Below are 25889 nucleotides of genomic sequence, written 5' to 3'. Positions count from 1 at the left end.
TCTCTGAAAATTCAAACCTTAAGGGATTACTGTAATCATATATATATATGTAATATATATTATATATATAAATATGACCCCATTCCTTTATCTTACAAATATGAATAAGATGATCTTGGAATATCAAGAAGATAATAGCCCCAGAACAGTATTTCTGTTTTTTGGTCTTAAATAAAAGTACTACATAAAACAAAAATACATTATTGTTTTTCTTCAGATTGCTTACTGTAACTTAAACTATCAGAACCTGTTAGACATGTTTTAGAAAAAAAGACAATAAAAAAACCTTTTTAATTTAACTATATGACTTCTTCAGGGTCAGATATGTTCAGAAGTCTCTCACTTAACATCACCATCCTATTATGCTGACTTCTTAGTGACTTTGTTATATTCCTACTATAATAAAAAATCCCAGGAGTGATCATGTAATTCTTCATTGTGAGCATAAAACTGGCACATACATTCAAAGTTGTTTAAAAAAAATGTTCATCTGAATCTAGACTCTGTGGAAGATGGGCAAAGTCTAAGGGGAAATTCTATAGATTCACGGTGGTCTGCTGTTTTTATCCAAAAAATATTTCACAGACTCTCATAGTAAAGTCACACTATAGAAGTTTATAAAATTGGTGTATCTTGGGCCTCCTGTCAGGAAGTTTAATTAATAAATAAAAACAACTGTTAAAGAGAACCCTCTGGGACAAATTGTGAAAACAGACCTACAGAAAGGCTCAAAAGTGTATGTTCTGAAAACCCCACAGGAACGTATAAGAAGGTAACAACCGAGGAGCCTGGGGGCGGGGCGTATGGAAACTACTCTCCTCGCAGCTTTCCTCTAAATCTAATTCTATTCTCAAATAAATAATTTAAAACTGTGTTTTCTTATGTTCTTCAAGCAGAAAAAAGGGCTCCAGGAGTCATCATCCAGGTGAGCCGTGGGTATAGAGATGATGATGTGTGTGCACGGGGGGTGCGTGGGCGCGTGCGTGCACGTGTGTGTGCACATGTGTGTTTGTGTGCTGTAGCTCTTTGGAGCATATCACCTCTCAGCCTCCTCCCTGCCCCTAACTGAGATCCAGCTGCACCCAGTTTCTTTCGCCTTTCGTCTGGGCCTGTTCCAGTCTTTTCCTGGAAAGGACGTCACCTGGCTAGTACCTCCTCACCCTTTGGGCTTCAGTTGGGATTCATTTCTGTTGGGAAGCCTGTCGGGCCCTGCGATCTGGGGCTCCTAGAACGTCCTGCTCTCCTCCTTCGTGGCTTTGTCAGCCTGTGACGGAAGGATGTTGACTTGTCTTCATCCTCCTTTCCGGCTGTAGGTCTGTGAGGGCCCATCTGTTGTATCTCCAGTCCCCAGGGGAGTGCCTGGCCTCTAGTAAGTGCTTATTAAATCCTTGTTGAATCAGTGAATGTAAAGGAGCGCACGTGTGTGTCAGTGAATGTCTGTCTGCCGTGCACCAATGCTGGGAACAGCTTACCATATCCTGGCGTAACATATCTCTGAAAAATAACTACAAAACAGGGTGGTATGTGAAGAGTATTATCAAAATGGCACCAAAAAAGTGTATTTTTCAGAGAGACAGGGGAAGGAATCACCAGAGAAGAGATGGGGACAGTGGTTAGGACCATTCTCTGATTAGTTTAAACTTGATCTTGCAGTAGCAGGGAGTCATGGAAGGTCTCTGGGCAGAGGCACCCAGTCTTTTTGGCACCCGAGTGGTGAGCAGATAAAGAGAAAGAAGGCCCCCTACAGGCTAAAAGACCAATAAGAGCTGATGTAATAATTCCAGGCTGAGATTGTCAGGTTTTTAAGGAAGGTAATAGCAGTAGGTAGAGACTGGAAAAAATAGAAAACATGCATATTTTGATGTAAAATATTTGATGAAAAAGAAAGGGTTATAAAGCATATTGACCACTTAGCTGAGGGGAATTGAAATGCTAAGAAACAGAGGACATAAGAATGGCCTTAACTTGAAGCAGGAGAGATACCTGTTGGAAAATAAGAAATGTGTTTTTTTTAACATTAAATGTCTGATCTTCTCATTCATCTGTTACAGAGAAGGTGGGGGCTTCTTTTCTAAAAAATTAGGAGAAATTAAGAAAACCTTGATCACTCTTACATTGCTGACTTTAGAACTTCACTCACCAAGATAATAAACCTTCTTGGTATTTCATATAGATAATCTCCTGCTAGTGAGTTTTCAGAATTTCATTATCATTATTTATCTAATTCATTCTAGGTTGTAAAACAGAATATGAGTTCAAATAACTTGGTAGGGTTACAAGACAAGGCGCTAAAATAGAATTCCTTCAGCTCATAGTCACTACGTGAAAAGCAAAGGGTCTTAGAGATAATGCAAGATCAACCAGAGATCCAGGCAGTGTTTTTGTTTCCCCCTACTGAATCTTTATAATAGCAAGTTTAATAAACATTTCCATACATATGCAGCAAGAACTTTTCTTTAGGAATGCACACAGTCTTGGGTATATTCATTTACTTCCTGAGATGGACAAACATGCCTTTGCTGAACTTTCTGCTATTTCTACTGCAATTACATTTGTCCAGGAAATGAAAAAATGTAATTTACCTAGGAATATGCCCAGAGAATATCCTTTGCTTCCGACATCTTCTGTTTGGTCATAATAAAGGGGGAAACAGACTCCATTTTTTCCATAAAAGTTTCCAAAATAATCCTCATTCCAAAAGGGAATCACCGCTATTAAAAACCCCACGATCCAGATGCCCAAGAGGATGACCGAGGTCTGCCGTTTTCCAGGACGAAGGTTACTGAAGGGAAAGACAACGGCCAGGAACTTCTCCAGAGTCAAGTAGGTCAGCAAGAGCACGGAGACTTCGGTGGACAGCACGGCCAGGAACCCCATGAGGCGGCACTGCAAGCTCTCCATCCACAGCAGCGCGTACTTCTGATACTGCCCGCGGTATTTCATATCGGAAAAGCCAATGAAGAACAGATAGACGCCCATCAGGCAGTCCGCACCTGTTGGGGGACCAGTACACAGTGTGTGGGTGCTCCGCATCTCTGGTGCTCCCACCTAGATCTACATCTTTCATCCTGTATTAAATAGATGTATATAAACACCTACAACACTACCTGGAAAGCAACGGACTTCAAAAGCTGTAATGTTTTTCAAGTACCACCTCGGATCTTCGTTTGATCATTTAAAAGAACAGTGGTGGTGGCGGGGGTGTAATTTTGTGAGGGGAGGTAGTTTTTAAACAGTAGATGCATATTACACAGTTAATCAAGGGAAAAATTTTCTGGGCATTGAGGAGCATTGGTGCTATTATAATTGAAGGTTAAACAAAGCTTAGTTTTATGACCCACGAACTGTCCTCTACATCCATCCTTGACTCATCGGTTCCTCGTGACCCCATTTCTAAGACATAACTGCTAGGGGTGGGTGCTCCATCACTGCAAACCTATGCAATCTAGAACAGAGAGGCCCAAGGAAACAGTGCCTTCATACTTAGAAAAATGAATTGCCCGGCATATGTAATTCATATTAAATGCCATTGCTGAAGGCCAATATATGTCTAGTCACAGCTCACAGAAGATAGAAAACATACTTACAACAAAGGATTTTGATGGACATAGCGTGAGTCGTATTTTCAGCTTTAATGATAGATCTCATGCCAATGACAAAAAGATTTCCAAGGCAGGTTATGAAAGCTATAACCCAGACAAATATTCTGAGGATATTGTTAGCCAAGAGGTCCTCAAATGAAGAAATGCCGTCAGTCAAGGGCATACATATTCGGACATGGGGAGCATAGGAGCAGTATCGAAAGTTTTTAAAATAACTAAAGTCAAAGGGAAAAAAAAGAGTCACTTTACATGCAATGACACAATGAGCAGCTGCAATCCCATGAGCTCCATTAGGTGTGTGGCTTCACTAGGTCTGTTTGTGTTTGTTTAGTAGTGATAATGTAACTACAGAGCTCTTTATTCAACATTACTCTACCCTGGGTAATGTTCTTGTTTTAAAAATGAAGAACCGAAAAGACAAATGAATTCGGTGTCTTGTCAGAGGAGAGTCGGGGGAGGACATGAGATTGGAAGTGTCTGGGACCCTGTTTTTTCCCCCGCATCATATTGGACTCTTCTCTAGGGTTTTATAAAAAGGAGATTGCTACTGCTAAATTGATCTTTACCAACAGTCAGGCTCTTGTGTTCGGGGTGTAAGGGACCCAGAGTAACTCATTAGGAGCATTCCTGCATTGCACTTAGTTTTAAATAGACTCACTTAAGCCAGGCCTCCTTTTCCCTGACATGGGCAGGAAGGGAGGATCTCTGCCACTAGGAAAATTCAGTCTCACTGGAGCTGGGAGGAGAAGCAGCGGCCTTAAACACAGATTTCTGATCAGGGCCTGGAAGGACTTAAAATAATATCTAGAGGAAAAGGTAGGTTTACATGTGATCACTGTATTTATGACCTAGGTGAGCGCAGTCTCGAGGTGTTTGAACTAGGAAGGTCATTTGGTTTATTGATAGTCCCCAAATATCTGTGTTTAGGATTTTCTCCCATAAAACTCATTCTATGAATTTTTTTCACCACGTTTTCAAGTTCATTTCTCTCCATCTTTTTTTCTGTCATCTCCCCATTCAGTTTCTGGACCAGCAAGTTAGACAAAGCTTTATCTGGCCCTGGCGGGACTGGCCCTGAGGCCTCACTGCCTCCCTTCCTCACTCTCTCCACCCAGACACGCTGACCGTCTAATTCTCAAGCAGGCCAGGCTCATCCCCTGCCCAGGGCAGCTCTTGGGCTGCTCCTTCTGCCTGGAAGGTTCTTCCCCCAGATATGGGCAGGGCTGCCTCCTCCCTCCCTCCAGGTCAGCTCAAATGTCACGTCTCTCTGATACCCCTTCATCTTGCTTTACTTTTCCTCACCGAATTTATGAACTTTTTGAGCATTGACTTCTTTACTCTGAATGGCAACTCCATGGGGCAGCCACTCGTGTCTCCTGTTCAGCCCCCTGTTCTCAGGTCCTGCACAGAGCCTGACCCCTGGGAAGTCCTTAGTACTCAGCAAATACTTAGGTGAACAAAGGAATGATGGGTAATTTGGTTCTGGGCATGTCAGGTAGAGAACCAGGAGACAATCCCTGACCTTAACTTCCTGTCTAGAGTCCTGATATCATTTGTGCAGTTAAATGCATTTGACATGTAATTCTTTTGCTTTCCTCTTCCCTGGAGCCTCCTGGATCTTTCAGGGTTCCACTGTGTCCACTATGTTCAGAGAGAGCCAGCCAGCATCTCTCTCTCAGAGACACAACCTCTCCTCCCACTGTGGCTATGGCACTGGTTGGCAGGTGTAACCAACTGACACATTTTCTGCCAATCATTGGTCCTTCTTGACCTCAGCCTCAAGTACACATGTTAAAGCAGTAGTTTCTCCATCAAATTCTGAAGAGGTTGCATTTCTCTATTTTAAAACAACCTCACATTCTGAGTGCAACAAGGACATGACACCTTCCTTAACTATTTATCTACTGGTGCCACAGAAAGAGATATGGTGAAAACCACGTAGTGTACATGAAATGCTTGTCTTGTATCAATCTACCTGCTGCACAGATATAAACAAAATGTTCTCCCAAAAGAGCACCTTGGCACCAACCATTTCATCCACTGGCTGCACCCAACTTGTAATCTTAGATCAGAATCCTCCCTATTGTTGTGGGTAACAAGGGTTAATTTTGGAGATTATGAACACATAGATTACGCAGTTGATAAAGAAATGATCATGTCATAAGCACATATATTAACACAACTTCCATAGTGCACTTTAGCCAAATCTAATAAAGTGACTTATCAAAAACTATGATAAAGATTAATTACCTCAATTTTGCAGTGCACTTAGTAACAGTAACACCTGGAATTTATTATAGCACCTTTCTTCCTAGGGACTCAAACCATAGAGCAGCCGACTGCTCATTCATGTGAGGTGAATTAATGATTGCAGGTCTCCTGAGTACCATTTAGCCAGTGACTTCATCTCGTGTAATATGTGGCACTCTGGTACCCTGATCTCTTAGTGGGCCTCAATTGGATAAACAGCGTGTTTCCAGAGAGAAGTGTCATTCGTGTCGGCACATCATAATATTGAACTCTATTTGAACAGGGACCAAAGGTGACAAAATTAAAAAGTTCTCAATAAAAAGACTTTTCTTGCATAAAAACACATTGCAGTGATACATTAGACAGTTTACACTAAAACACAGGTAACATTGCATCATACTTTCTTCTCCATTTTTTCATGCATACATACATGTGAGAAAGATTCTTCATGGGCTGAAACATTTGTGTATTTATATTTGGAATCTCTATCCCTTCCAGGTCTCTGGAAAATATGCACAATAGGTTGCATGTTTTTAGGGCTGAACTTTTTAGCAATTACATTCTTTCTCATATCAGAAATGCCATGTTTAAAAATCTCATGTTACCAATTCATATCAGGATTCAAAAATTTTACAGGTAGTCTCTTAGAAAATTGCCATTTCTCTTTATGCCCCCTGTAGGTCGAAGCTGATGTGTCCCTTACTGTGCAGAATGACATTCTAATAGAATGCACTTGTTCACTTAATTTAAACATGGCAGAGGTGATTTGTGTGATTATGAAATTGGCCCTGTGGTTTCATTTTATAAACCATGTGCATTTAGGGTCTCAGACAGGAGCTGATATTTCCAACCTAAGAATATCACTGAAGCAAGTTTTGTGAGAATCTGGATTTAATCACATTATAATTTCATGACAGGCCTGTGTGTCTTTAGAGGGGACACCAGGGAAGCAGTATGAGCAGCTTCAATTCAGGATAATTGTTCTTAAGACAACAGTGGGAAGGGTAATTCCTTTCACTCCTGCAGGGCCCATCAGTGGCTCTCAGAGGGCTGTAAGGAGAACCCCTATGCTCCTCGCTTATCCAGAAGCTTCTTCCAATATGGATGCTTTGAAGACCCTAGGACGGCATGAATTAAGGGAGCCTGCCGTGTTCTCAGCAAACACAGGTGGAGAGAGAACAATCTAAAAAGGCAGAGCCTTACCCCTTTAGGGTTTATTTGGAAAGATGTTTGATTCTCAATCACTTTCTTTTTGGCTAATCCAAATAAGGATTTCTTGGCATGGTTCTGAGTTTTCCTTTGCCCACTGTGTCCTTCAGAGAGGAACTGCCCTGTTCTTTGGCAGTCAGGGATGAAATTTAGGGCACAAATTATACCACTGAATCATCTGAGGGTCAGTCCATTTGAAAGGATCCCCCCTCCTCTCTTCTGTTCCCCAGCTTTCTCCTAGACTTGTCACCACTGTTAGCTTTACAATGGATGGTGAGATTATGAGATTACAAGCTCATAATTTCCAAAAGTGCAGAGACCACTGTCTCCTGGGTGCCAAAGAGTGCTATGAATAAAATGGTGGCCAATAAGTGTCTGCAAAGTCAACGTGTGAGTCTTTAGGAAAAAAGGAATGAGACAATAAAGAAAGGAGAAACATTGTTTAAGTGCGGAGTAGGTCATCGCTACTCCGACTTGTAGAATGGCCTGATGTGGTGACATGGCATCTTGACCTCAGAATTCAGTGTGTGCTGAGTGCAGGGAAGAGTCACTCAGCCTGCGTCCTGGGGTCTGTTTTCATATTTAAAAACAATCTATCATTTATATTTTTTGCTTTTGTATTCTAACTTCTTGAGAGCAGGAACCCAGTCTTTTCTGTCAGCAGATGCTCCCTAATATCTTTGAGAGAGAACCTAAATCTTGCAGTATTTTCCAATAGAAAATGATTTAGCAAGAATAAAAAAGTATTGTATTAAAGATGGGTCTTTGGGATGAAATGAAGACAGACATTAGGCTGAGATCGGGTCATGTAGTAGAAACAACATGTTTCTGTGCAGAAACAAACAAGTAAGCTTCAGCTAACAAGGGCTGTTCGTGGGAAACGAATCATGAAGCTCGGATGATGACTGGCAGAATTCTTGGCACTGAAGCCAAACATGTTTGAAATTCTAAAACACTACACAACATGAATTGTCTGAATGTTCCTATTTGTGGGAGAGTTTTTTTCTCTACTGATAGAAGAGTAAAAAGCATGCTCTGTAGATCAATACCAAGTGGACTGTTTTAGCAAAAGGGAAAGGAAAACACAGGTAAATCTTAATTTGTTCTTTTCCAACTGTTTGGTAGCAACGCTATTGAAAATTCAATTCTTTGGGAAACTTTAAGATGAGACTCTTGCCTATGAACCAGTTTTCAGGAAGGAATTATATCTAGCTTCAAACGCAGAAAGGGTCTTCACATAATTTGAATGGTTAAAAAAAAGATTCAGTACATACTCCATGGTAACATCTTTGAATACATGTTTTATGGTAACAACAGTATTTGCAACTGTCTGAGGATGCAGGCTCAAGTCAGAAGCCTTCATGTATATTAAATATACCCACTTAAACATAAATTTGGGTCTAAGTACATCCACTCAAATGATAATCAACATCCTGTTAAATTTCACTTACAGAGACTGGAGTTGTTCAAGGTTTTCAAACTGGTTCTTATGGAGATATAAAAGAGGATTGGATGACAGATTCCTTTTGGAATTAGAAGGAGGAAGAAAGAAGCATGAGAGCATTATTATTTCAAAGATCAAGATGTTGCCATTTCAATCTGATGAGAGTAGGAAAAACTTACAATTTTTGTAGAAGCGTCAGGTTTTCAAAAATGTGGGGTGGTAGCTCCATTATCATATTGCTAGACAGGTCCCTGTGGGTGACAGTGAAAGAGGCAATTACATTGGAAATAAATGACATACTTATTACTCTTCATAATTATCATCATCCCATTTGACATAACAGAAAATATGCTCCATTTTAACCAACCTGATAACTGGTTACCCAACTAGCCAAATGGGTGTGGTTCTCCATCATTCTCAGATGTGACACTTTGCTCATCCAGTTCCTGCCTGGAATTTACCCTCAGCCCTTCTCCAGCACATTCCTAAACTGGCTTCAACATTTACTTTGATTTATTTCCTCTGTTTTATGTGCCCTATGTACACTTTGATTTCTCCATTGTTTCTGTGATTTCCACTTGGTTCCTGTATGATGATATGTTGTTTATCCAACTATACTGTAAGCTTTCTGAAGTCAAGACCTTCATCTTCAACTTATTTCTCATTCCAACTAAGATAGTATTGGCCACACAGTATCTGCCCAGATAACCTTGAATGAATAAATTCACACATTTTTAACTTATTTTAATATGGTACTATTTTTCACAGGAAACTGAGAATTTAGAACTGAATATAATAGGACTGTCCAATCTGGAAAGAATCATAGGGAAGTATTTCTACAGAATGTGGAAAAGAGATGTCTTAAGACCCAGAAGGAACCAGGGATCTTTAGGGATCCAAAATACACCTCTGAGTCAGAGAAGATGTTAAAAGTGAAACAGATGTGAAGTTGCCTAAGAGTCAAAGAAAAGATCCTGTTTTTTGGAGCTGCTGATACGTGGGAGTTACAAATAACTAGGACTTAGGTCTTTCACAGAGGGAGCTTGCAACTAGGGTAAGCAACTAGATTATAAAGCTGGGATGGAACCAAGCGCTATTACAGAAGTACAGATAAACACCAAGGAAGAAGTCGTCAAAGTGGGCCTGGGAAATTAGGAAGTGTTTGGTCAAAGCTTGGTGATTTTTATGGGTGGAATAAAAGAAGAGGATCGTTCAGGTGAGGGTTAAGCAGGGTCAGAGAACCAGACATTGGTAATTCAGGACATCTGCAGGAGTCAGCAAATGGTCCAACGTGGGTAGAGGGGGAAATGTATGGGAAGATAGGAAGACAAAATGGGAAGGCCAAGGGTACATTCGGAAGCAGGGTTTCCCGCAGTATGTCCAGGTGTCAGGATCCGGGAGGGTGCTGCCAAAGAGCATATTCACGGCGTCCACTCCAGAAGCATTAGGCGAGAATCTCTGGAAGGGAGCCTGGTAACCCGCAATGTAAAGCCCATATCCCCTCTGGTTCTTCTGAACATTAACATTCAAGAACTGCATCAAAGACTTTGCTCAGCAGCAGGCACCAAGGAGCGAGGGCATTAAACAGCACGGTGGCATATGTCCCATGTTCTGACTGTGGGATGATGATTCTTTCAGAAGCCTGAGAAGTCATAGAGGCAAAGGAGAGAGACCAGGCCGGAGGCTCTGGCCCTGGCCCAGGGGGGACCTGCTGGGCCTTCAACGGGGCACAGGCAGGGCTTGCGGTCGGCTAGGGTATGAGGAGTAGAGACGGGCAGAGGGAGACGGAGCCGCCTTCCAGCCGGCTGCGAGGAAGGGTGCTGATAGCACTAGGACAGCAAGTCCGGGGGAAGAAGCTGGCAGTGGGGTAAGGGTCATGTACAAATTACTTCTGAGGTGCTGCTTTGACATCCCAGTGGAGACATCCTGGGAATTCTGGGAATTCTGATCTGATGCTCCAGATGTGAGGAGCACACCTGGGTCGTGTGCACAAGGAAAGCCACAGGTATGCAGGTGGAGAGAGCGTGCCAGCAGAGTAAGAGGATGATGATCTTGTGTACCTAGAACACGTTGAAGTGTCTATTGAAAAGTCAAGTTGAAAATCAAGGGCAGTCTTTTGTGGGGAACAGACTTTAGTGGCCTCACCTAAGTGTGCTTATTGCTCTCTGGGAGGGGTGTCTTGAAATCCCTCCACCCGTGTAACCCAAATTCAAGTGTCCATCCTCCCAGGTCTGCTCATAAATGTCCCTGTGAGGAATGAGTGAGCTCTTCTGAGGGAGCTGTCTGTAATTTTTTACCATCGCATGATAACATTTTCAGTTCTAATGCACCGTCTTGCACATAGTAGGCACTCCTAAATATTTGTGGATTTGACTTACGGTACTTACTGATTAGACTGAGTTATCATAATTATTTGGGAATTAGTTTTCAAATTACTCTTACCAAGTTATTTTTTTTCCCAGCCCTTTCTGGATGTCAGTACAAGGCATACAGAACGGGGGAGAGATTAATTTAGAAATTATTTTCCATTTTTAGGATTTAGATCAGGAGAAGGATTTCTCTACCCTAATTGCTACAATTTGTAATGTAACAGACTTAATTTTAACTTCCAGTGATACTTAATTGCATTGGTAGCAATGAATTAATAGCAAGCCAGATGCTTTTTACAAGGCTCAGATCTACAAACATATATTTGGACAGAAAAAACTACACAAGCTCTCTGAATATTTTTCAGTGAACCTACTACTACTCTTCATGCTGGATATTTGTATTTTTTTCATGTACCCTAGAGGCAGTAAGTGTCTTCATTCTTTTGTTCCATTGTAATTCATATTATGTCAGTCAGTCACTTATTCATTCAGCAAACATTTATTGAGAATTAACTATACTCCAGCCATTAGACATGATGATCCCTGAGTTTAAGGAGCTATGGAAAACTCATTTATCCCAAACACACACACACACACACACACATATGAAATAACCCAAAGAAAATAGGGAAATTTGAGTAGGTTAAATCCATATTAAGCCCACTGTCCAATTTCCATTTGCTTTTGGCGTTAGGATAATGTTGGTTTCCTTAATTGATTTTGAATATCCGGTATTCTGCAGGATTTTGATCGCTGCTAGTGGAAAGGCAGTCTCACTTAGTCATTTAAGTTTATAATCTAAGAAGAAGCAATCATATTCTCCTGGTAGGCAGTGCTACTTACAGTTCTCCTAAATTTTTTAATGAGGCAAATGTCGTCTCTGGAACAAAATCAATTTGATTTCTAGGCAGAAACCTGCAAGACACGGTGAGAGTCAGCCCTGGTGTTTGCGTCTGGCGTAACCACCCGCTCTCACTGGGAGCTGCCATTGATCTGGGTGTAACTTAATGAGCCTCCTTTGAAGTCCTGAAGTGAGGCATGTTCTGGGGTCGAGCACAGGCAGGAGTTTCTCACAGAGGATACCCGGATGTCCAGGAACTGCTGCCATAACTAATTGGGGGTGCTGGGTGTGGTCTATAAAGTGGCACCTTGTTTGGATTCTCGTTACCTTAGAAAGTGTTTCTTTCCTAATATTCCCAGGTGTAATGTCAAGTCTGGACATTGTTAATAGTTTTCGGAGAGGCTGTGAGACAATCCTTGCATAAGGAATGTTCCTTAGGAGAAGATCAGAAAAAGCAATGCTTGAACCAACCTCATAGCAGTTTCTGGGGCCACGGACAAATTTTAAATGTGGTGGGGGGGATGGTGTTTTTACATTTCCTTTGTCTAGAAATGCACTCCTCCAAGCATAACAGCACAAGGACGGGGTCAGCAGCTAACTGCCTGACAGAGGTGTTAACACATACGATGACGAGTATGAAAGTGATGCAAAAGCTACATGGAGCTATCAAAAAAAATAGAAGCTGTCAATGTAATTTGTTTGGTTTCAGTGTTCTTTCTTGTTATCCATGAGAAAAAAAATAAATTCTGCATCTCCTAAGTGGGATAGCTTCTTTCCTCATTAAATATGCTAATCTGCAATCTAATTAATAAATACACCCCCTGGCAGTAGCCTTATCTCTTCCTTTGTTGGAGAAGAGGGGTTAAACCACTAGGAATGGATATACTCTGATTTTTCTTTTCCAACCATCCACCCAGCCAACAAACTACCAAGTGCTTACTACGTGTGGATAACTAAGGCTAAAACAAAGGCAAAATTCTTGGCTTTTTAAGCTTACCAGTGCAAAATTTGCCTGTTAACTGCTCTGTCTGCCTTCCTGACTCCATAGAAACATAATCAGTAATTAGAATCACCAATCAGAACCTTTGGCCAATCAGAATACATTAGACAGTCTTCCTTTTAGAATAAAATTATGGCTTTCTTCTTTAGAAAGAGAGAGAGAGAGACATCAAGTAATCAGTGTGATTGGCAGTGACAACTAATTGCCGATTAGCTAACCACTTTCACACACATTATCCCATTTCCTTGGCGATGATGGGCTGGGTACCAGTTCATCGGAGAGGATGCACAGAAATGATGATTGCCCTCAGATAAAAGGAGAGCCACTGGAGACTTAAATGGTGGGTGGATGAGCATAAGGCTCGGCCCCACTGTGAGGATCAAAATCCATGTATGCATTTTCTAATACTGCAGTGTCAGACCAAGGCTGTACACAGAACACAACTTTAAAATTCCTTGTCAATATTTTCATGTGATTTCCAAATCCTTTGGGCTTCCCCTCATTTGCTGAATTCCATTGTATACTTACAGCACAGTGAGTGAACTGCATGACAGCAAGGTGGAATTCGTAAGGTATTTTATTCCATTGCCTTCCAAATCCCTAAAAAGTGTGGAGGAAAAACATTTTTAATGTTTTTGCACAAATCATATATCTAGAGGCACCTTTGTTGATATAACAGCTCTGAGCTTTATTTTTACTTCATTCCAAGTTTTATGTCTTCCTCCTAATCATTGTGGGGCTGGTATAATGAACATTATGCCTCCTTTTTCCTTCCAATTAATATTAGAACTTAATAAAATTGAGGGAAAGAACAGCCCATCATTTTACTGAGTGTTTCTCTGTGCTGAATACCATGCTATTAATTACCATAATATCGCCACAATAATAGCAGTAACTACAATGTATTGGGCTTTGATGGTACCAGGTGCTGTTCTGAGGGCCTAACACAGCACTCCCCCTAAGCTGGTATCATTACGCCCCTTTTAACATAAGAGGGATTTGAGGCTTGGAAGTGCACTTTCCTTCCTGTCACATAGCTGGTAAGTGGTGGGACTGACCACCTTATCCAAGTCTGTCTGAATGTAATCACCGACCATGGCATCATAGACTGTTACCTCCCTCATTTCCCCCCAACATCAGGAGGATATTTTTGTCTCTATTTGGCTGAAGGGGAAATTCAGGCCAAAGGTGCCTTCCAAATACTGAATCGCAGAGTCAGGATGCGTGTCCCATCCTGCGAGGTGGAAAGCCAGGGCTCTCTCTGTGGGGGACCAGGGACGCTGTTGCTGAGCGCAGCGCCGCTCCCAGGGTGGCTGTGGGGGCCCTCCGTCCCCCGGAAACTTATTAGAAATAAAGATTCTGGGCTCCACCCCAGACCCTGGATCTTAAACCGTAGGACTGAGGTCCAACCATCTATGCTAACAAGTGTTCGCCTTGTTTGCTATGCACGCTGATGCTGGAGAAGCCTTGGTCGAGAGATGACACTGTGCCGATGGCTCCTTCAAACAGGGGTGGTACACGTACCCCGGGAACGCCCTCGGCTACACTGCTGCATTGCCGCTTCCTGCAGGGCCTCAGAACGAGAGCGTTGACTTTTCTGCCAACTTGTATTTATAGTTAGTCTTGGACAGTCTTCCTTACATATGATAATAGCTATTTTGCTGCCTTTGAACCTTACTCAAGTTCATACTGAAACCACCAATCCATTTGTCATTTCCCTTGAAACCCTATTTTAAATCCATTTAGGAGGTCTTATAGGAGCTCAATATTTTTTTCACTGTCAAAATATGGATTAAAATAATAAGCACTGTAGCCTCTTAAAAGTCTGAATCTCGTTAAATGGGAAAAATGTTTTTATGTCCCACAAGTGTTAAGAGAGTGGCACACTCACAGGAGACCTCTATTGACTTAAAAGCCTTTTGGTGGCAGGAGTATAAATAAATAAATACAAAAAATAATCAGTAAATAAATACAAGGTATCATCTTATAGGTACCTTGATTTGGCAATGAGCGGAGGGGACAGTCCAGTCACATGTCACAGGGCAGGGAGTCACTGACTGTGACAGTATTGCCTGTCTCAGGAGACTGAGAAGGTGAACATGACAGGGAATGGCAGGTAGTGGTGGGGAAACTTTACATAAGCGAGACTTACATAAATGCTTTAATAACTTATTGGTTAAAAGCTAACAAGGAATAGAAATGGTTTAGCACATTCATTTAATAAGGATTTGTTGAGCACTTATTATGTGTTGATCATGGTGTCAATATCAGGATATAAAATCACTAGATAGGTTTCTGCCCTCAGAATTTACAGAACTGTACAGGGCAAACAAGTAAATGAATGATTCTATGCTGTTAGTACTGTGAGATAGGGGTGTGGTGTAGACAATGGGTGGCTTGCTGGAAGTCTGTTCACGGTGTAACAGGAGCACGGAGGCAGCCGCGGAAATTGGTTGGTATGTCCGGGGTGGCTTCCTGGAGTGATGCTTAAGTGGACTTTTGAAGGAAATGTTGGAGTTAAAGGAATAACCGAGCAAGACTGTTCCGAGAAGGAACAGTATGTGCTCAGGAAACTGATCAGGGGAGCAGTGGATTGGTGGCACATGAGGGGGGCGGGCAGGGAAAGAGACTAGATGGGGGGAGGGATAGAAAATGAGAGGTCCTGAGTGCTTCGGGGGGAAGTTTGAACTTTACCCTGACAGCCGTGGGAATTCTCCAAAGATTTAAACCAGGAAGTAACATAATGGGATTTGGGGTTTGGAAAGAAGATCATGGATGGGCTTTTTCGGTAATCATGAATTAACTTCAGGATTACTTTCCTTAATCCAGTCAAATAGCAAATTAACCCCTAAATGCATACTCACATCCAGTTGAGGTGAGGCATTTGGGTGCACATCTCCTTGGGAAGGGCTTCCAAGTGGTTATTAACCATAGACCTGAACACGAATAAGACATTAGAAACACAGTGACCTGCCACTTTGCAAACAGTATTTTTACTATTTCCACAAATTGAAAACATGCATGCTAAAATCGATAAAGTAGGATGAAGAATATAAATGTAACTGCCTCTTCAGAATGGCCTCTAGACACGGATATGGTGTCGGTAAGGGAGCAGACGTCACAGAAACCACAAATGGAAAAGTACAATCTACACCCTAGGAATAAATATGCACTTTAATTTTATGAAATGAATCAAAAGTATATATTGGGTAATAACTTTGAAGTCCATGGCAATTTTCCTTGTGAATTTCAAATTTACAATCATTTCCAGCATCATACATACAAAGTTTCTTTTTAAGGGAAACACTAATCATTTATAATATTAAAGGGCTACATTGGAAACTGCATTAAATCAAAGAAGCGAGAATAGGAGGCCTTTGGGGAGAGAAAACAGCTCATCAGCATGTTAAGTAAGCAGCATGATTAATTTATGATATTGAGGCCCCTTTTGACAAATGGAAAAATAATGAGCTATATGATCAACTGTAAAGGAACATAATAACACCCTGCTGATAAATCATTGCAGTGTATTAATAAGCACGGAAAATGTAATTATGAGAACAGCTCTGTACGATGAAGATTTTAGGATTTTCAGTGACTCTTGCTGGGCACAGGCACATTTTCTTCTGTTAAAAATGTAGTTGGAGCTGACCCCCTGGGAGATTCTAACAGACTTATATGTAGTCAGGAGATAAACATGAATACTATCTTTGGTCAAAAACTGCAGATAAAAACATGCCTGAGGACTAAAGGAAATTAAAAGAGAAATCAACTGGTAGACTTGAAATATACCTGGAGATACGGCCAGGAAGTAGCAACAGTAATATTGTGGCTGGAAAGACAGGAAAGGTTTTGAGTAATACAAATTTTAACTTGATTTTTTTAAAGCCCTGTGTGTAAGCTAGTGTTTGGTGTCCTTGCAATTTATAGACAGAGGTACTGAAAGGTAGAGGAATACTTACAGGAAAAATAAGGACTTCAATCCTGTAAACAACCGCTGTGATATTCTGGTGATTGGATTGTCATCTAGAATTCTGACAAAACACATCACAAACATGTCCAGCATCAGAGACGTTTGTGGGATGAAAGCAGAAAAAAATAAAAGGCCTATGACGATCCTGCTTCCCCCAACACCTGCCCTTGATCTTGCTGCCCTTCCACACTCGGCACCCGTCTCCCCCTCAAGAGCGTTTCCTGCTCCCCGTGGTTGGAGCTGTCCTTTGCTCCAAATTCCTACAAGCCCCATGCCAGCACTTGTCAAGTCTATGCTGATTGCTTCCCCTTCCTGCTTCCACCTCCCACTGAACTTGAAGACCCAGGTCATACCCTTCACCTCTGGGTACTTGGGTCTGGCACAAGCTGCACTGATTTACTCACCGAGTACGGGCTCCATAAATGCTTAGACCTACTGACTGACCAAATGAAGAATGAATGGACAAAGGCTCAGGAAATCACGAATGGTTTGGCAGTCTCATGATGTTCATGTGATTATAGGGTCTGTACAAACTCATGAAGGGCTTTGAGGATGAAAGACTGAAAATATTTAAATATTCAAATCACTGGTTTTTAACTATATATGGTATTTTCCTAGAAAATATTAGATGAAGGGGAAATTTGCCTTCCTTCCCTTTACCTTTGAAGCTAGGTACCATTTTATCTTCCTCTCAGAATTCCCTGATGTAGGATTCAGAGAGGGAGTTAACATGAGCACCTGCTATATGCCAAGGGCTCTGCATGTGGCACTTTATACGTGCATTGTGATTTAATCCTCACAACATGACTCTTAAAAAGGAATTAGGACTACAGTTTACAGATGAGAAAAAAGAGGTCTAAGAAGATTAAGAGCATTGCCTGGGACATTAAGCACGGGGCCGCGGCATATCCAAGGATCTGCACGAAGCTGACGTCCTGGCTTTGCCCCCTAGGCCAGGCCAACCTATGGAAACTGGGCAAATACAGAGAGCCCTGAAACTGATGGAAACAAACACAGGTATCTGGGCTGGAGCTGTGGGTTCAGGCTGGAAAGTGGTGAAATGCCAGGAACTATCATATTTTCAGACTTTTCTATGAATGCTCTGGAAATCACAAAATTCCTGAACAGGCTTACTTTCCTGGTGAGTGGTTCTCAACAGATGGCATTCCCCCAGGGGCATTGGAAATGTCTGGAGATACTGCGGGTTGTCACAACTCTGGAAGCCAGAACTGCTGGCATCTGGTGGGGTAGAGAGGCCACAGATGCTGCTGACCACCCTAAAATACACAGGACATATTTTCCCCACCCTCCAGTCAAAGAATTATCTGGCCCCAAATGCCAATAGAGTTGACCTGCTGTGGGTAAACACTGGATGGATGGGCCTAGCAAGCCTACTGCTGGGCTCAGAAGGCCCCCTGGAAAAGTATGGTGCCAGTTTACTCACACACAACTTCCGTTCAGCATGCCATTATCTGAATTGCTTGGGTAAAGTGCTCCAGATGGTATGACAATCAGAAAAACAAGATGCACAAATGGAATTAAGACCAGGATCCTTTGTGGAGGAAGAAAGAGCTAGCATACTTACAGCCAAGTGAGCTGATGCAAGTCTTTGAATACTCCAGGTCTGAGAGCTGTAATGCAGTTGTGGCTGAGATATCTACAAATAGCATGGGTGAGTTAATTAGGCAAACTCGATACTGTCACTCACATATCATTAGAATATGAGCTTCTCATGATAATTATGAAGTATGGACATCTGTTTCTGAAAGCACTCTACCGGCTGAGCAGAAGAGGAAAAATCAAAACACAGCCAAGAAATACAGATATCCCCAAGCCTATTGTTTGCAATCCCGGGGCCAGTGCCTGGAAAGTGCCCCAGAATAGTGTGTTGGAATATTATAGTATGTTAGAGTATATGACTAGAATAAATATGTGGGGCAATTTTTGCTTTTGTCCTTTTGGGTCACATCCTTAAAAGACTAGCATTTCAAGAAAGTACATAGGTAATTTAGCAAGGGTTAGAAAAAATAAAATGCTCAAAAATTGTGGAACTAACCCTCACTTGAGAAGATAGGGTTAAGGAGAACCTTTGCATCCACCTTATGTCAAAAACTAGGAATCTTTTTATAATTCCTTCAGCGGAATAACTAATCTAAGTACTTTGTGATAACCTGTTCCTCCTGTTTCTTTATAGTCAAATCATCCCTTTTAAATATACCATTCTACCCTTTAATCTATACTGAAAATTCTACTCATAATATAATTATAAAGAAGTTACTCACAATATTTGCAGATTATGTAATCCAAAAAATGCTTTCCTGGATACGTGTCTAATACAGTTATGCTGCAGGAATCTGGTAGGAATAAGACAGAAGTGCCAGGTGATTACGGTTTTTGTACTTGGTAGGCTGTTGGGTGGGCTCTCCACTTTCTTTACCTAAAGACAATTTGTGAAACTGGTTTATAAACTCTCAAACGCTATTCTCAGGTTGAACCCAGCCAATGCATGCTGTCCCCCTAGCACCCCTCCAGTGAGACTCGGGCGTGCGTGATTTGGACCACGGAACTCCAGTGTGACGCGTTGGTGGAGGGAACTAGTCCTGTTGCCACAAACCGGAACTCTGGGGGTCTTCTTGTTCTGACCTGCTGGAGTCTCGTACCACGTGAGACTGGCCAGCATCTGACTGCTGAGCTGTCTTCCTGTCTCTGCTCAGAGTTCCACCCTGAACTCCTCATTAGCTCCCCAAAAGGGAGAGGACAAGTATTAATCATTTCTATTTTGAGATACAGAGTGAGATGCACAAAGCCAGCTGGCGAGGTCCCAAGTAGCATCAGTAGTTGAACTGGGGCTACTACACTCAGGGTCATGCCTTGTTTAACCCCTGAAGCAATTTAGCAATATAGTATTGATTCAATAATAGCACTGTTGGAAGCAATCTAAGTAAATAATTTCCATTTCCTGTGCTCATTATGGGAGGTTAGGCCTTAATTCATATTTTCTAAAGACCTTTCAGGACAGGAAATAATATTACTAATATAGTAACTAATGGCACATAATCCTTTGAACGACTTTCCTTTCTCTTTTGTTGATTTGGTTGGGCTCTTGCTATATATAATATGTAACATTTTCTTGTTACGTTACTTCACTGAAAATCTATTGCTGAAACATATGCTCATTCAGCTACCTGTGAATTTTGTTATGCCACAATTATTTCCTAGGAAAACTTCCCAGCCTTTGAGTCATGAATGTTGTACCAGGTATGCCAGGATATTGAAGCCCTCAGCCCCATAGACAGCTAGGTAAAGCGGAGACGAGGCTCCAGTTACCAGCAAACCCATATTTTTTACCCTAAATGTTGAACAAATATTGTCATTTTATCTGTGTACTGCCACGTGGAAAGATCAGTACTACAGAGCACCTGCGTTACATCCATAGCAGTTCAGAAAGCATCCATTTCTCTCCTACAAAGTAAACCGGAAGCCCAGAGCACCTTGTGCCATTCCTTCCAAACCCACAGCCCCTGGACCGTGTCTGTGAGAAGACGCTTCCCATCGCAACATAAATTCTGCCTTTGGTTTAAAGTTCTACTATGAATAAAATAAACCCATATAGATCAGTATCCGTTTCAGCATTTTCAAAGCCCTTGCAGTGATGTAATGAAAGTTAATACGATAAATTATGTTATAACAGCACATGAAAAAGAGAAAAGCATATATTATAAGAAAGGTATATTGAAGTTCCTCCTAATATAAAATGTACTACCTAACTAGTGCTGTTTACATTTTATTCAGGGTAAGTAATTCAAAAGCACCAGGCACATTTTACCCACATGTTGTCAGTACTGAAGGGATGCATGTAATCGTGAGTTCTGAATTTGACCTTGTGCATTTGATCTGCATGACTCATCTGATGTGTACAGCCTAACTGCCTTCCTGACCTTGAGTTAAGATTCCAATGCCTACAATAATAAAGCCTCCAGTCTTCTATTTACTCAGCTTGCTGGCACCCTGTTGAGAACTGGAGTCCCAGATATCTTGTCTCAGACTTAGGCTGCTGCATTTTCACTTGATCCCCTAGCACCTGCTTTCTTCTTTGCGGAATAGTAGCTAGGTGAATATAAGGGGAAATTAGGAAACATGACAATTTGGCAATGGTGTCCTCTTTTTATTCAGAGCTGAGATAGGAGCCCATTTAATATACTTTACATGAAATGGCTTTTCTAAGAGTAACTTACTAGTTCATGAATTCCTGCTGTTTCAGCTGTCAGGGATTTTCAAGCAGAAACACCAGGAATTTATGTACCTGAAACTAGAGCAAATAAATGCTTTAATGACATGCGTGTTTATAGGCTATTTTTTAATCCAACATTTTGTATTCATGAGTCAAGCAGACTTGAATTATATTTTGCTGCCAATAACTGCATTGAATAAGAACCCAGTTTAAGAAGGAATTCCTGGTTTATATAAGGTTTATATTACAATGAGGAGGAAAATTGCTGTTGGTTTCCATGGTAGCAGTGATAAACTATTATAGTCAATCTCCTGAATTATATTTTATTTCTCTGAAAGGTCATCTGAAATTGCTCCCCTCCATGCAATGTTAGAAAGGCTGGATATAGTAAAAGATTATTAAAATGAATAAACTGATCAATAGTAAAAGCATTCAGATAAGTTGAGCAAGAGTTACCATCTGGCAACTAGAATTTCATTTTGATTTAGGAGTTTGTTTTTCTGGATGCCTAAATGGCCTCTATTCCACTGTGAATATTTACAGCATTCCAGGCCAGAGAATCACTTAGCATTAAATATTAAATTTGGTGATCTCCTAGGATCTATCCCAATACAACTTAAAAATGCATATTAAGTTTATTGGTTCAATACAATGTAAACTACACCTTTGGGTAGGCCTTTTCCTTAGTCAAACAGAATAAAACTGAAATTCTTTAGCCAGGAATCTAAAGGTCCTACAATTATGATTCAATGATTTCTCCAGCATATGTTTCATTGTTTCCTATGGGAACCCTTTTCTCTTAGAAAACTGCCCTTTTCTCTCTTGTCACAATATCCTTGGAGGGTTTCTGATTATGTTTTTCATTCTCCCTGCTGAAGATGCTCCACACCTTTGCTTTAGTCCTGTGGGTTAGTTGTATACATCATTCCTTCAACAAATAATCGTTGATCCTCATGTGTGTTTTGACATATGCAACATTGAGGGGTAGTGGTACACGGTACCGGGGGAAAACTAGGACCATCCAACTCAGAAGGAGGTAGGTAGTCAGTGGGGGGTTCTTCATAATTCAAGGATGAATGGGAAGGGTTCATAAAAATGGAATCATAGTCCAAAGAATGATCTAAGTCATGTTCAAAATTCAGAGAGTAAAGAACACCGTGGGCAATGGAAATGTATTTCTAGTTATACTTTATAAACAAGAAAATGTTAAGGAAATGACCAAGCCTAGTATATGGGAACTGTTTTATAATATGATGAAATAATATAAATAATATATAAATATAAATTCTTAACTCCCTGCATTTTTCCTGTCTTCTCAGTCCAAGAGATAATCTCAGGACTGCAATGAATAGAGAGAATACAGGGTTGGGGCAGTTCAAGCCCAGATGATAGAGTACATTCACCAAAATGAGTTAAAGCTCTCTGGCTTGGGCAATTTCTCCTAGAAATTGAGAAACACCAAAAATGAAAACACTGAATCATGACCAATTACTGAGAAATCTAGAAAGGAGAAGAGCAGCTGGAAAATTAAAGATGGAAAGCATAGTTCTCATTTTTCAAAAATGGAAAAAGTAGATGTCACAAGCTGTGGCTGGATGAGCTTGACATTTGTTTAGGGAGAGATCGTAGAGCAGGCTCATAGAACACCGCTCTGCGAGCGCCTCGAAGACGGAGAGAACAGGGCATGTCAGACCCTCCTGACCTTCTCTGAAAGACTGACCAACAGAAATGCTCGGTATAATGTCTACCAGACACCGATCATGTGTTTTCATGATGTGTTTATGGACGAAACAAAAGACAATACTTATTGTCTGAAGGATGATGATAACGGCCCTGGAAAGGTGACTTGGCCACATCCTCTCTGGTATTTTATGCCAGATCTTGGGTTAAGATGGGTCATCTTATTTTCAGATGACAGAGTGCTGGGAGGATAGTGAGTAGGTGGAGTTTTGCTACCTTGGTTACTTGAGCTGTTGTACTGCAGAATTTGGAGGAAAAGGTAGTGTTGAAGGACAGGAGAGGCCCGGGCTGGGCTGAGGCTGGTGGTTGGAGAAGAGTGGCCGGAGCTGCTGGGAGGCGGGAGGGGAGCGGCCGTAAGGAAGGGCTGCCAAGCTTATGAGCGGCTCTACGAGCTTCTAGTGACACTTGTGAAGAACTTGAGTCATTCTCAAAGCAGAGTTTGGTTCCTGGACATTCTCCTTGATGGTTAACAATATTCTGAGACTGGACCGTGTGGGTAAGCTTCCAGAGGATCACGATTGGAGGTCTGGCTTCGAGGCCAAGCTCTGCTATTCACCAGCTGGCTGACTCCGGACAAACAACCTCTCTTTCCCGAGTAGGTTTCCTCATCCTGAAAGGGACCTTCATGATTTCTGCCTCACCCTGCAGATTTTGAGGATCAGATAAGAATTTCAAATCTTAGAACCCTTTGTAAACTTTAAAAAGTGACATTGCACCTTGCATGGCATAGACACTTCGTGAATATTCATTGATGACAGTCTCCTAGTCTCTTTTCTCTGGAGTCTGTGGGAGAATCAAATTGCCTAGAAAGCATCAAATAGCACCTTGCATCAGGAGAACCCTTGCTGGATGATACCCAGGCTATGATGTGGTACCTAAGTTCTCTCAAAGTAGGATTAAACATTTATTTGGAGAAGTTTCCAGCTGATTTAGGCAGTTAAGGTTAATCCCTACTCTTTTTAACTAGGAAAAACTGGGGCCTGAATTAGCGAAATTAGTGATTCCATATTCTTCCATTGAGTGGAATAGCAGATACTGTGAGAGATAAATATAGATGTAGCACAAGGCTTTGGGTCAGCAGTCTGGGAAAACACTTGGCCTGAGAAGTCTAATTTTAATGCTCCTCTGCTTGATCCTCAGTTGAGCCTTCTGCCCCCCCCAGAAGATAGTTTTCCCCAAATTAGAGGGGAAAAAAATGTGTAGAAGGAGGGGTGGTCTGTGTGTTGAAGAGCAGTATGTGTTGGTAGAAGATTCAATTAGATGCTAGAACAATTTCTTTCCATCTCTACATTTCTGGTTATTGTGAAATAAACACTGCATTAGGCATTCGAAATCAGGCTCTAATTCTAGCTTTTCCACTAACTAGTTGTAGATCTTAGGTAACTCATTTAACCATTGCAGACTTTAATTATGTCATGAATAATGAAAAGACTTAATTAGAGATTCATCAAACTTCTATGGCTCCAGGTAATAGAATTTCAACAGGCGCTCTAAACTGTGAATCTTTTTCCTTTTTTCTGCTATTGCTCTTTTGTTTGTCCTCCCTTGAGCGTAAGTCAGGCAGTGCAAGGACTATATTGATTCACAGAATGAGTATGTGGTGATCCTAAGAATTCCCAGTAAGATTAAAAGCAGTGTGTTCTCTAGAGGAATCTGGAAACCCAGAGCTAATGCACAGCTACTCCTGTGTGACAATGACAGTGTGACCACATTTCCAGGATGGAGAAGAAGGTCCTGACTGCAGATGAAATTCACACAGGCTATAATCAAACCCAGGCATGGTTATCTATGTTCACATAAAATTCCACCTCACCAACGGACCTACGTCAATGACTTCCTGTCTTGTATGAGGGATTCTGGACCTGGATTCATGAACAGCACACAGCTGTCGGTGGGATTTGAAACCAAATATGTTTGTCCAGTATCAGCAAAGGATCAGACGTTTTTCATTCCTGGTTTTGGCATATTCCACATTTCTACAAAACTCCTCCTCTGTGCCGAATGTTGATGGATAAAATAACAAGCTGATGGCCCTGCCAAGGGGCCCTACAGCATAACTTTGCAAATTTTTAAGTCTACTCTAATGACCATCTTGGCAAGTATAGAAACTTGATCTCTCCATTATCCCAGAGTGACTGGGCATAGAGGGACTGACACACAGTAGTCAAACTCATAAAAGTTTGAATAATCTCATTTTCTTTACTCAAATGGGAACTATCTTATTCCACAAATAAGAATGTTTCCCAAATATGTTAGTATGAGTAATTTGGAAAGTTAATGTAGTTATCATAAAGTTGCTTGGTGAGCTGGCAATCAAAGCAAGGACTCTCTATCAAGAGACAGTTATGTAAGTTGTGACAATTACCAGTCCATCCCTGTCCCCCCATAGAGGCTGCCTCTTGGTCATATACCCCCCAACCCTGGCTTGCTTTCTAGGATGATATTGGCAACATTTTGACACTTTGTTCATTACTGATTACCATTTTTTCACTGCTGACTGCACCAGATTTATTAACATTTTATTTCCTCAGACATACTCTTATCCGTGATTTCACTCAGATTGTGTTTTTGCTCCTATTGGGAGACAGCTGTCATGTGTTTAAAATGATCTGATCATTCTTGCCTATGCTAACATTTTTCTTTGAAGTTAAAAAGTGCATCTAATGTCTCTGAATCTGCAATGTCATTTTCCAAATATCCTGGAGAAAAGCATTCAACTATGTGTTTTCTTATTAAAATGCCTGTTCTCAACTCTTAACTCTGTAAAAATAGTTTAAATCAAAATTAGCTCAGCTATGTTATGAAATGGAAAGATACTACTTTTCAATGCTTTCTTTTCTAATCTTCACTATATTTAGAAAAATTAATTTAATGATACAGGTAATCAACATTATATTTCATTTTACTTTAGGATCAAAAACATCTTAAACAAAACATCACAAGGATTTCCCCCTAAAAAACACTATTAATAGCTACTTACATCTTTTTAAGTTCTGTGTATTTGATGAAAACTTTATCTGGAAGACTGTGAATTTTGTTTTTCTTAAGAGACCTACAATAACATGTAAAGCAGACTTCATTACGATTGTTATGACCAACCACTCTTCCTTAGAAACTGTGCTTGAGAAGTAAATATTGGTGATGTTCCAAGCTACTTAACACACACTTGAAAAAAACAAAGTAACTTAAAACTTTATCATGGCAGAAGAAAAAGCTTAGGAAGCACAATT

At 41.0% G+C, this 25889-nt stretch overlaps 1 protein-coding gene across 1 annotated transcript in view; it reads right to left on the bottom strand.

Annotated features, from left to right (window-relative positions):
- RXFP2 (relaxin family peptide receptor 2) overlaps nucleotides 1-25889 on the bottom strand; it is a gene marked incomplete at its 5' end in the record, with an annotated part of 53403 nt that overhangs the window by 5854 nt on the left and 21660 nt on the right. The window contains 12 exons of the mRNA XM_073211558.1: nucleotides 2583-2993; nucleotides 3588-3817; nucleotides 6283-6354; nucleotides 8513-8584; nucleotides 8685-8756; nucleotides 11718-11789; nucleotides 13244-13315; nucleotides 15580-15651; nucleotides 16678-16749; nucleotides 18274-18345; nucleotides 18971-19042; nucleotides 25640-25711. Of these exons, the coding sequence (XP_073067659.1) occupies nucleotides 2583-2993; nucleotides 3588-3817; nucleotides 6283-6354; nucleotides 8513-8584; nucleotides 8685-8756; nucleotides 11718-11789; nucleotides 13244-13315; nucleotides 15580-15651; nucleotides 16678-16749; nucleotides 18274-18345; nucleotides 18971-19042; nucleotides 25640-25711 (1361 nt within the window). The remainder of the gene's footprint in view (nucleotides 1-2582; nucleotides 2994-3587; nucleotides 3818-6282; nucleotides 6355-8512; nucleotides 8585-8684; nucleotides 8757-11717; nucleotides 11790-13243; nucleotides 13316-15579; nucleotides 15652-16677; nucleotides 16750-18273; nucleotides 18346-18970; nucleotides 19043-25639; nucleotides 25712-25889) is intronic.

This window comes from Manis javanica, chromosome 1, assembly GCF_040802235.1.
Source record: "Manis javanica isolate MJ-LG chromosome 1, MJ_LKY, whole genome shotgun sequence".
NCBI classification, from domain to species: domain Eukaryota; kingdom Metazoa; phylum Chordata; class Mammalia; order Pholidota; family Manidae; genus Manis; species Manis javanica.
The sequence above is the reverse complement of the archived record's forward strand: the minus strand, read 5'-3'. Positions and strand labels throughout refer to the sequence as shown.